Source organism: Apodemus sylvaticus, chromosome 5 (genome assembly GCF_947179515.1).
Source record: "Apodemus sylvaticus chromosome 5, mApoSyl1.1, whole genome shotgun sequence".
Taxonomy (NCBI): Eukaryota; Metazoa; Chordata; class Mammalia; order Rodentia; family Muridae; genus Apodemus; species Apodemus sylvaticus.
Window position 1 is genome coordinate 6,351,300 of NC_067476.1, and position 12,412 is coordinate 6,363,711.

General features: G+C 53.2%; 1 protein-coding gene across 4 annotated transcripts in view; it reads right to left on the minus strand.

Moving 5' to 3' along the window:
* Positions 1-249: 249 nt before the first annotated feature.
* The window catches only part of Vav2 (vav guanine nucleotide exchange factor 2), a 160,949-nt gene continuing 148,786 nt past the window's right edge, over positions 250-12,412 (minus strand). For all 4 annotated transcript variants that reach the window (XM_052181942.1, XM_052181943.1, XM_052181944.1 and 1 more), the window contains 7 exons: positions 11,507-11,581; positions 10,190-10,242; positions 8,309-8,425; positions 7,162-7,249; positions 5,976-6,099; positions 4,324-4,478; positions 250-2,309 (listed from right to left, as the gene is read on the minus strand). In XM_052181942.1, the coding sequence (XP_052037902.1) occupies positions 2,262-2,309; positions 4,324-4,478; positions 5,976-6,099; positions 7,162-7,249; positions 8,309-8,425; positions 10,190-10,242; positions 11,507-11,581 (660 nt within the window). In that variant the 3' untranslated portion in view covers positions 250-2,261. The remainder of the gene's footprint in view (positions 2,310-4,323; positions 4,479-5,975; positions 6,100-7,161; positions 7,250-8,308; positions 8,426-10,189; positions 10,243-11,506; positions 11,582-12,412) is intronic.

Sequence of the window (12,412 nt, forward strand, 5' to 3'; positions counted from 1 at the left end):
AACACTTGATGAGTGGGGTTTTCCTCATCAAATGACACAGGGAGAGTCCCAGAGGAGAAAGTGCTGAGTTTTCTGTTTGTTTAATCTCTAAAGGCTGTGGCTCTTGCTATAGGGCTGCCTGGTGACTCTGTTGTATTCTGTGCCAGGCAGGCAGAGATGACCAGCTGGCGGGCAAGCTTTGGATAGAACCAACCTTGATGGACTTAAGATGTCACCTGCTCTCTCCCGGGCACAGAACTTAACCACTGCTGCAGAATAGAACGTAGGTTTATTTGTAGTAAAAACCGTAGTCTTGTGGGGAAAACCCATTGGCAAATGTACAGTTGTTCCATAGGGGGTGCTGCTGGCTGTGGGACCCCCACATCCCTGACTTGCATGCACTGTGCTGCAAATGTTCACAGCTGATCTCAGGCCCCCAGTCCTTAGACGGTGTCCAGTCTCCTGCAGAGGCGCCCACGCACTGGCCTGCCCAGCACCCTGCCCAGTGCAGCTCAAAAACAATAAAACCCAAACCAAACACACATGTCAAAACAAACATAAAACATTCACAAGAACGGGTCTCTAGAGTATTCTCTTTCTCAGTGTCCTTCGTTATCATGACATATCATGACAAGCTAAAATATACATCCTTTTGCTATTATAGAATCTCTTATTCACAGATATATAATGGGAGATTTAGATGAAATAATTACAACTTTTCCCCCTTCTAAAATACGGACAGGCAAAACAAAATGTAACAGGACAAAAAAAAAGCTAACAACAACAGAAAAACAAACAAACAAACAAACAAACCAAAACTGCAAGCACAGGGTGTTGGAAGGGCGTCCGTACAGTTCCCACAGAGGCGCCCTCCATGGACAGAGCCCTCCCCAGGGCCTGCACTTCACTGGCAGGCTTGGCAAAGTGGCCTGTGTCTGACTCTCCAAGGCAAACCCTTTGCTCCCAGCTTCTCACAGCTGGAGCTTTCCGGGGTGTCTCTTGTTGCTCCCCATCTCCTCCTGATCCTCCCTGTCTCCCCAAACACCCCAGCAGGTTGCATGTGGACACTAGGCTGGAGGACATGAGGCCAACTCTGGAAAGTGTCCCCAGGTGCAAGGTCCCACTCCAGTGGGGACAGCTTCCCTAGGCTCTCTACCTACCCGGGAGTGAGCAGCTAGACTAGGGGAGAAAGGGCCCCAAGAGTCTATGTGTGTCTTTCACATAAGCTTACACTCAGAACTCCTTGGGAAGAAACTAGGGGCTGGCTAAGCAAGCCAGAGGTCAGAGGCCAGGAAGCACCAGGAAGAGGAAGTGAAGCGCAGAGACACCCAAGAGCACTTATTTCTCGCTGGCCATCGGCCCAGTGTGTGGGCTGCGGGGATCCTTCGGGGAGACCTGTCATCTAGTGTGAAGGCCAGCAGACACCTAGTGGCTGTGGTTTGGAATGCATAAGACCCAAAAGTGCCTCCTGGAGAGAAAAGAGGCACCAGGGAGGGGAACTTGGTTTTCTACCCTGCCCTTTAGGGTTCAGAGATGTGTCCCCTGGCAGCAGGGCAGAGAAGACCTGTTTCCTGGCTCAGGAAAGGGGCTTCAACCAGCAAAGAGCAGTACCACTGACTGGGTGGGCCGGGGGTGGGTCAGCAATGTCATCGTTCCAAAGGCCCCTCTGAGAGAGGGGCCTGCCCAGGTAGCACTCAGCAGGACCCTGGTGTGTTAGGAAGGGAGGAGTGGGAGGAGCTTCAGAGCCAGCATGATCCAGTGGCCCTGTGCAAGCCCTCTCTCCCAGTTGGGCCTAGTGTGGGCCACAGCACAGCTCGGCTCTGGCCCTGCCTGCCTCCCAAGACCTGACACATACTCTAGAGAGCAGCAGAAAAGACAGGCAGATCAGTGTGGGGCAGCAGATGGGCTGGGAAGGGACCCCTGCCGTCCCCAACCCTCCCTGGCACACCATGAGTTGAGTTCTAGGCCCTGAACAACCGTCTAAGCCAGAGAGGCAGGCGTGGCTTCTGACCTTTGCTGTCACCCACACATGCTTGGATAGCCTGAGCTCCCTCTCCTTGGTGCTCTGGGTGTGGCCAGCACAGATCTCCTCTATGTACAAGGAATGTACCCAGGGGCAGGCCACCTAGGACAGGTGACGGCGGAGCACCCTCACCATCCCTATGGGCCATAACAGCTGCAGGCTTAGCAGGCAGTTCCCAGAGCTATGGAGAAGCCAGAGGCAGACTTCAGAGCTGGGGAGACTCCCAAGAACATCCATGGGTCCTGTCCAGGTCTCACTCTCACTGGACGCCTTCTTCTTCCACGTACGTCGAAGGAAACCAACCAATCTGAAAGAGATGGCAAGGACACGTGTGTCTGAATGTGTGCACACATGGCAAGGGGGTATGTGTCAAGGCAGGGCTAGGATGGCCTTGGGAGCTGAGACCCCTTCTAAACACCAGAGATCTCAACCAGGCCTCACCAAGCCTTGAAGAGATACTGGGGAGTCTAGCTTGTCATCCACCAGTGAGAAAGTGTCAGAGCCTACTGAGGAAGTCACATCTTCCTGTGTCTGACACACAGCCTGGTCTTCAGCCAGGAGACTGATGAAAATCCAGAGCACAGACAGCAGAAAGGAGCCCTGGGTCAGGCACAGAAAGAGCTAGCCTCCATGTCTCAGAAAAATGAGAAGAGAGCAAACATGTCTTCCAGAGAACAGGAGTCAGAAATCAAACAGGAGTCCGAGGCCGGAAGCTGGATGACGTGAAACATGTCCAGGACCCCAGCATGCAGGAGCCTGAAGCAGCAGAGCCCAAGGCCAGGCAGGCCTTCAGAGAATGGGACTAACCATAGGTCAACGGGGAGAATGCAGATGGGGAAGAGAGACCTGGCAGAAAACCCTTAACCAAGTCCAAAGTTAGGAACGCAGCCATTGGAACCTGGAGCTGGACAGCCCAGTCACACGCCTTCCAGGCAAGCAGCTGAGAGGAGAAGCCTTGATTAAGGGATCGCCCAGCAGAGCGACAGGACTGTGGGACTTGTCCTGGTTGTTATTGATGGAGGGTCCCGTCTGGCATGGGTAGTGCCATCTCTAGGCAGGTGATCCGGGCTATACAAGAAAGCTACATGATCCCAAGCGAGCCGGCAGGCAGCATCCCTCCATGGTGCTCGCTTTCCAGTTCCTGCCCCAACTTCCATCAATGACAGACTAGGAATTCAAGGTGTGTGGTCCTCACACTCTGAAAACTCAAAGTGCATCTGTAACCACCAGAATAACATACATGATAAAAGGGTATGTAACTAACATATCAATCATGAGGAGGGGAAATGAAGTAGAGAGAGTAAACAACAAAAGGTTACATTTACAAATGAACAGCCCCAAATTTATACTAAATATAAATGGACTACAAATGCCTACTAAAGGGCAAAGACTACCACATTAGAATAGCTGTAAAAATTCCAACTGGTTATAGGAAATCCAGTTTAAGTACAAGGAAAGAGAAAGGTCAATAGTAACAGGAAAGGGGATGAGGAGAAGCTACCTATTCAAGCAAAGATGCTGTCGCCTGTTAGACAGACTCAGCAGTAAAATAGCCAGAGAGAAAAAGGCATGTCCTGATGACACCAGGTTATATCAACAAGATCTACTCACAAAAGCTCAAACCAGTCATTTTCAGACTGTGCTACGGAATTGCCTGGACCCAGTGAGGGACCAAGCAAGTAACTGAATTACAGTCCCATTGGCTTTCACTTGGATTGGCCCACTTCAGAGTTAGCATCCAGCCCTCAAAGTTGCTGCTAGGACTTAGTAGCCTTCAGTTTTTTGAAGGGCAGCTAGGTATAAATGAACATATTTGGGGCCTGTGTACTGTTGACACCTGGAGCTCTCTGCCTTTCCAAAAATTGCTCAGAGACCTGGGTCAAAGCCAGTGGATCTATATGAGTTCTGGGATAGAGGAGGCTCTTGGCAGAACCTCTGGGGGAAGAGTCTGAGGGAGCCACATGGTAGTCACTATAAACCAGAAGGAAGGGATGGGGTAGGTAGGATCTGATGGCTTCCCTGCCTGCAAGTGACCAGATGACTGTATATAAAACCTGTTCCTAGGTGACCACAAAGGCAAGGAGAAGGTCTGTGAGGCCTGGACTGAGACCTGAGCAGTGTAGCTATGATTACAGTGAACAACTGGGTTCCCCATCCTCATACTCATCATGACCCCTGGGAAATCTCAGACAGTGTGCCTAGATCACGGCGAGGCATAGTTGAGTCTGACTGTGTCAGAGCCAAAGGCATACATCCCTGACCTCTCAGTAAGGCCAGCCCTGGGCCTCCACATAAAGCCCTCAGCCTGGCAAGCTACTTACCCGCCCATTCGTCTCGCCTTTCCACCAGCCCTGGTCCCCACCGATTCTGCTGTAGATCTTCACCACATCACCTTCCCGCAGCGACAGCTCCCGCATGTCTCGTGCAGCAAAGTTGTATCTGGCCACAGCTGTGCCGATGACCCGCGGCGTGAACACTGTTGGGGCAGAGGGTGAGACATCAAACAGCTGCAGGAGCTACTCAGCCAGGGCTGGGGCCCTCAGACTGAGCTGGGTCCCTCCCTGGCACCTAGAGTACGGCTTTGAAAGGTCTCTGGAGGGACACTAGCCTCCAGCTGAGGGCCCGTCACACCTGTGTCCGGACATACAACACATCTACGCATGCACTTAAAGGGGGCTTGAGTTATCACCACCAATGCTGGGCCACTACCACAAGTAATAAGCATGCCACTGGTGACAGAGCAGGCACCCGTGCCTTGACCATCCCCACCCCAGATCCCCAAACTAGACTAGAGACCCAGTGAACTGGTTCAGCCCAGAACCCAGGAGTCCTGGGGACAGGTGACAATGGTGGTGAGGGGACACACAGCCCAGCACAGAGGGCTTTGGCTCTGGCAGCAGAAAGTATGTCGGACCAGGGCTGACTGAAACCTTTCCTCCGCACCCATCCCTGCTCCCACGGCAGCTCTCCTGGCTGCAGAGTAGTCACAAGCTCTGCCCCTTCTGCCCGCATCTCCCAAACCAGAGACAAAGCTCTCAGTGGCCGTGAAGGATGACAGCTGATGAGGCAGGGAAGTGTCCACCAGCATGACCAGGGAAGATCCCTGCCTAATGCGTCCTCGTGTGCAGCAGCCTTGGCCCGATTCCCAACCGCCCCCTGCCCCCCAGCACCAGGCTGTGCAGCTAGGGGGACCCATCAGGCTGGGCCCGAGCAGTAGAGGTACCTGACCAGAAGGGAGCAGAGGGGCCCTGGGGGGCAAAGCTGAGGCCCTGAGGACTGAGAAAAGAAAAGTTGTAGGAAGCGCAGGAAGCTGCAAAGAGGCAAGAGAGAGCATAAGACAGGGCGGGAGCCAGGGAGCCAGGGTGCCACGCTCTACCTTGGGAGGATGCTGGGGAGGGCGGGGCCTACCACAGGCACAGCTAGGCCACTGCTTGCTCTACCCCTATGTCTTGAAAGAACACTGAGGCCAACTGTCATAGAGGCTGGCGAGCCTCTGCTGACCTGCTCTGTCTGGGGTGGGGGAAGGAAGATCCCATAGCTCTGCAGGTCCCTGCAGACTGGAGATATGCATAACTCAGGGGAAAGAGCCCTGAGCTAGAAGCCAAATGCTCTGGGCCTATCTCTGCCCCAAGATCCAGGCTGCACCCTTGTCATCAGCTTTGAAATCCCCCCCTGTAGGCAGACAGCTGCCTTGATCAGCCAAGGCCCCAGGGTACCCATGGAGGAGTCTGTTCTCAGATCCTGCCCTACTACTTCTCACTACTGTCAGCTCCAAGCACAAGGGCCAAGAACCAGAGTAGCGGTGTGGACCACATCTGCTACACGAAATGAGAAGGGGTGTGAGTCAGGGCCACTGAGATATGGAGGGCCCAGCCCACGCTCAGGGGTCAGGCAACAACTCTTGACCCAGGTGGACAGGGAGATCTTGGCCCTGGATGTGGCCTGAGTAGATACCCCTGGACACAGGCATTACCTGGAGACCGGCTTGACGCCCTGGTGGTGGTGCGCTCCCGAGACTTGTAGGGGAACTTGAGTGTAGTGTCCAACTGCTTGAAGCTTTCCTTGAGTGAGTGGCTCTGGTAGTACTCCACCAGCTCCTGCAGGGGGCGCACACTCACCAACCGCTGGAGACTCAGGAGCCCTCCCACCTTCCTGGGTTCAAGGCATGGGCTCCTCTGAGATTCCCTCAATCTCACTCCAGCCAAGCCCAGCTAGGATGGCCAGTGCCTCAAAAACCTCTCTCCCTCAGGTGCAGGGCTCACAAATATCTCTGAAAGAATGCTCTGGAAAGAAAGTCAACGTTGAAGAACAAGCTTCCGACTACAGTGCCGTCCATGCTGGAGGGAGGCACACCTGCAGGGCAACATGCGTCCTCGGGGCTAGAGCCACGAAGGGGACTGGACAGCAATGGATGGCCACACGGAAAGGTATGCCGTGCTCCATGCCCCAAGAGGCACCTGCAGCCTCACCAGATGGTGTCTGTTGGCTCTGGGCTGTGAAGGGGATTTCAGGCACTTTCTGTTTGCCTGTGTTTTCCTGTGGGTCACAGGGGAGGAAGGAAACCTCCAATGTCCTGCCACAGGGTTGACGTTTGTGAGGAAAAGAAATATGTGGCCACTTATGGTGACACACGTCCTTAATCCCAGCAACTAGGAAGGCAGAGGCAGGCTGAGGGAACGCCACAGCGAGTTCTAGGCCTGCCAGAGGTACATGTGTCTGTCTCCAAAAACAAAGAGGAAGAAGGGCTGGAGCTGAAGTTGGGACTAGAGGCAGGGCAACTGCAGAGTATGTGTAAGGCCCTGGGCTCTGTGCTAGTCCCAAAAGGGGGCGGTGGAGGTCCAAACAAGCATTTAGTGTCACTTTAAGGAATAGTGTGCCTTTAACTGCATTCCGGTGGGGCTGTCCCCAAGGATGTGGGGAGAGGCTCAGCCTGAGGCAGCTAGTAATCTAGGGAAGGCTTTGGAGTGACCCAGCTCTGGTGTAACATGACTCCAACTGTTCCCAGGAATCCTATCAAGTGACTCAAGATTTTGCCCCAGACTGGAAGAATCACCCCTCCCTAAGCAAAGATCATCAGGGGGCAAAATGTTTGTAAAGTGGAGAGCCCTTGGGTCTCTGTGGCCAGGGTCTGTGGCACTGAGAGTTATAGGCGCACATACCAGGAGGCTCTCAAACTTCTTAGCTTCCGTGATATGGATCCAGCTGTCTTTCTCCACCACCTTGATGTGTTTCACCTCATCATTGAACCTGGACAGACAGATGGACAGAGAGCCCCAGGTCTATTCCAGATCTGCTTCAGCAAAGATCCCGACCTACACCTCTACACTGGCTCTGCAGTCCCCTCCCCCCACAGCCGCTTCTCCAGCCCTTGGCCCACTCCATTTGAGCAGATCTTCCATAGCCCTCCCCTTTAAGTCCATACCCCAGAGTCCCCACTACCAACCCTGACCTCAGTCAAAGCACAGAGCGCAAGTCCATCAGGTCCCAGAGTCACTGCCCCTGTCCTCATCACCTTTAGTTCAAGTGTATCCAACCTAGAGGGCCTTGGGAGGCTCCCCCAAATGTGAGGCAATGCTAAGGTTCAAGACGTCACACAGACAGAAACCTCAAGCCAGTGTCCCGATGCCTGTGGAACCCAGTTGCGGAAGCAAGACAACCTATCTCCCTAAAAATGTCTGCTCGTGACCCAAACATGTAACAAGGACTGAACAGTGCTGAGGGGTGGGGAGACATCCTAGGAATACAAGGCTGGTTCAATACCCTGAAAATGGCTAAAGGGAACAGTGAACTAATGAGTAATCAGGTGTTGCTCCACAGGGCCACTGTAGGCACCTACCTGTGTTCCCGTGGTTTTAACATGTGCTGTGAGCCAGACCAGTAAGAGAGAATTGTGTTCAGGTCCCGTGGCTGCCCTGCAGAGCCTAGTGCCCACCTGCCCAAGGGGCCATGAGGATTCCTGCAGTCCTGGCAATCCTTCCCAGCCTCTGTCACTGCAGCGGGAGTGTCCAGGCTGTCCCACTATGGCTACCAAGAGGCTAGATCACAGGGCTAGCCTCAACCCAATTCCCAGAAGACCAAAGATGCCTTTCCCCCCCCCCCCCCCACAGGCCCTGCTCAGCACTCTCAAAACACAACTGAATCACAGCAAAACAAATACCTAGTAATGGTTTAAGACCAAGGGACACTTATGGGCCTCCATCTTGTCTGGGATTTTCTAGCCTGGGCATCAGAGAGAAGACCCACTCCATCCCCTCAGCAGCAGGCTCAGGAGGGACACTTATGGGCCCGGCCGGGGCTGCGGCTCACTTGATGCTGATGGCGAAGCGTTCTGCCTCTGCTGGGCGCTCTCTGATGAGGTAGGTCCCACTGGCATGAGACTTGAGCAGGTTGTCCGTCTGCTGTCGTTCCATGTTACCAGCAAACCTGGGGTCGAGAAACCAGGGCTGAGACACGGCACTGACGGGCGGTGCCCTTGGTGTGTGCGCCACCTGCCTCAGGCCTGGCTCCTTGTCTGAACCTTTGAGTTGAGTAGACCCGTGACTGACTGATGGGAGGGGCATGTGGTCTTGTCCTGACGGGGCACAACATGGGGATCAGGACGTCAAGTCACCATACAAGGGTATCGGGTGAGGATGCCGGGGGTGGGGGGCGGGGGGGGGGGCAGGTAAGAGAGTATGCAGCCAGGTGGGGGCTGTCCGGATCACAAACTTCTACCTGACCCGCATTTTCTAGATTCTTCGCACGACTTGAGAAATAACGATGGGGGCATTTTGGGAGAGACACTCTGGAGGTGGTTAGCATTCATGCTGAATGAGAACTGAGCAAAAGCAGGCCTTTCCTACCACAGATGAATGAATGAATGAATGAGTGAGTGAGTAATGAGGGGGAAGGCCGGTCCCCTCAGCAAAGCAGCTCCCACCTTCCTGGTGTGGCACCATGAGCCTAGTCCTCAGAACGCACAATTAAGGCAGATCTGTTCTAATATATTAAATTTCTTGGTGACTAGAGGGGAGGGTGTCACTTTCTTTAGTGGTAACTACCAGTAGGTTGCCCATCCTCTAGTTTAACAAAAGCAAAAGCAACCCTGCTCCCAATTATCTACAGGCAAACCTAACTAAACTCAGTGCTCACAAACACACAAGATACAAAACTAAGAGGGAAACCAGCTGACAAGAAGTTGGGGAAATGGAGGGTCACAGAGGTACAGTGACTAAAATGCACTATATACATGTCTGGAGTTGTCAAAAGAGAAGAAATATAATTTAAAACAAAAGCAAGTGTGTGGTGGTTAATCTTCACTGCTGACCTGAATCACCACAGGAACAGGTCGCTGGATGCCTGAGGGATTACCTAGATTCAGCTAACGAGGTGGAAAGCCCCAGCCCATATGTGGGTGGGCACCGTCCCATGAGCTGGACCTCAGGATGAACAACAGGGAGAAAAGGACGCTGAGCTGCCATTAGTTCATCTCTCTGCTTCCTGACTGGGGTGCACTGTGAGGAGCTGCCGCGTAAGCACCCAGAACTGTGAACCAGAAGAAACCCTTCCTTCTCTACACTGCTTGGTGAGGTATTTGCCACAGTGAAATGACAGGAAACAAGCACTTCATCAAGTGAGAACCACTTAATGTCTGTCAGCAACCATGTGCTGCCACCTGCAGGCCAGAGCAGGCAGCGTAGGCATGGATGCGGCAGGTCCAGTGGGGCCTAGAGAGATGCAAGGGACAGACGCTGAGGTGCGAAGATGGGGCAAGGACTTGGGAATCTGCAAACGCCACATGCAAGGTTGGGGATACTGGTGTAAACTGGAGAATGAGCCCGTTTGGTTTAGAGGTATGCACACTGCCCATGTGAGGCTAAGCGGCTTTGAGGACAAGTTCTAATCAGCCTCAGACTCCTGATCTGTGACTATACCCAAAACACCTGCCTTCATCCCTCCATGTAACCCAATGCCTCTTCACACCAAAGGCATGACTACAGACTAGACCCTAAACACATCCCTTTCTATAGCTTCCATGATGAAATGCAGTGAAGCCTGCCTAGAGGAGGGCTCATTACCACACATAATGGAGCCTGCTGATCTGTTTTAAGAGACAGAAATGGCCACGGTGGAGTTCAACTTAGAGGATCATACCCTATGACACAGGGGCCACCAAATGCCCAATCCTGCAGCCCACAATCCACTTACCAGGGGTAGGCAGTATAATCAATCTCCCGGGAAGGTGGGCGGCCAGTAGGAGGCTGGGAAGAGAACACAGATATATTAATATCCCCAGGAGGCATGAGAGAGAGAGAGAGACACACAGAGAGAGAGAGAGAGAGACAGACAGACAGACAGACAGACAGACAGACAGAGACAGAGAGAGAGAGAAAGAGAGAGAGAGAGACCCAATCCTGGGACCAGCAGTCTATTGGGAGCCAGAAATCCATGTGGACTTAACCCAGCACCCCTGAACTGTAACATCCCTGGGGACACTGCCAGGACTTCCTCTGAAGGTTCAGGAGGGTTGACAGAGCGAGTGACTGGTTTGCAATGAAGCTATGAATGAATGAGGAACCACCAACAGTTGGAACAGTCGCTGAAAGGCAAAGGCTTGAGGCCACCGGAGACACCCAACAGTAGGCATGAGGTGGCCACACTCAGGGGGACTGTGCCCCCGACCCCCATTCTCCTTTGCTATGTGTTCCCCAGATCTGTCCAGAAAGCTCTGAGCCTGTAAAATGACGGAGTGGGTGAGCAGGGACTACTCTTTGTCGCATCCCTGTCAGGGAGAAATAAGTCACTTTTACTTTTGGCTGTCCTTGTGAGGACAGGAATGAAGTTTACGCCAGGACAACCCCAGGCTGCCTTTGACACTAAAGGGAAGATGCCACCTAGCCTTCGTTCCAAACAAGGCAATTTCCAGCGTTCAGGCTTTGGGTCTGGGAAGCTTCCTGCTCCCTGAGCTCTGGCGGCCTGAGAGGATGGACCGAGAGTGTTAGCCACAGAAGGGCAGTGGCTCGACTCAGTTAGATGGATGATGCCCACTGTGGTGGGACTGTTTGCAAGAGTAGAAGGATTAGGGGCGTGGCCTTGTTGGAGGAAGTGTGCCTCTAGGGGTGGTCTCAAAAAAGCCATATCATGCCCAGTATTTCTGCCTGCTGCCTTCAGATCAGGGTGTAGGTCTCAGCTACTGCTCTAAAGCCATGTGGGGTGTTATGTTCCCATCAGGCTCCACCATGACGGTAACAGACGAACCCTCTGAAACTATAAGTGAACCCCAAGTAAATGCAAACACTTTCTTTGGTCATGGTGCCTCTTCACAGCCATAGAGCACTGACTAAGACACCCACAGGCTGTCATCCTCAGCTCCCAAACCTCCCACAGACAACTGCACCTGTCCACCCCTAGGCTCTGCCCCAGATGCAGCCCAGGTGGCTATCTAGCAGGGACAACTTGACATGCTGTCGCTAGCTCTCTGTGTCTTGGACCCTACAATCTAGAAGCATTAGGGAAAAGACTCACCCTTCCATCCACTGGGCAGGGCTTCACAAATGAGCTGGGAAAATACCCTGACTTCCGGGTTTGAACCAGCCGCCCCTGGAGGAAGAAGCAAGGAGCAGCCGTGAAGGTGCCTGCAGCTTACAAATCCCAAGCCTGACACGAGTGCCATCTGTCTGCTGTGACCTTAGCTGACCTTTCTACCACCTGGAGCAGAGAGACGAGGGCATCCCCACTTTACAGATAAGTAACACCAAGGCTTAACACAACCCCAGGTGTCTCTGCAAGTCTACCTAAGAAACAGGTGACAAGCTGGGCGGTGGTGGTGCACACCTTTAATCCTAGCACTTGGGAGGCAGAGGCAGGCAGATTTCTGAGATCGAGGCCAGCCTGGTCTATAGAGTGAGTTCCAGGACAGCTGGAGCTACACAGGGAAACCTTGTCTCGAAAAAAACAAAACAAAAAACAAAACAAAACAAAACAAAAAGAAAAATGAGACATGTGACACCCAGAGAGGTGGTAAGGAAGATGAAGACCTGGTGTGATGGTTCTGTCAATCTGAGACAACCTAGAATATCTGAGAAGAGAGTCACAGTGAGAGACTGTGTAGACCAGGCTGCCCCGCCCCTGGGTCTCAACTGAGGTGGGAAGACCCAGCCTGAGCAGGCTGGACAAGTCCCTAGGCTTGGGTTCTGCTCTGTGTGTGAGGGAGGAAGGTGAACTGGGAGCTAAGTTCCCCTTTCCTCTGCTCTGACTGTGGCTGTGACTTGACTGGCTGCCTCAAGTGCCTGCCTGCCTTCCCTGCAAGGATGGACTATAACCTGCACCAGTGACCAAACAAGCCCGGGGTTGCTTTCTGTCAGCGTGTTCCATCACAGCAACAGTACGACACGGTGACACACCCGGGATGCAGAGCGTCCTTCCTTCCAC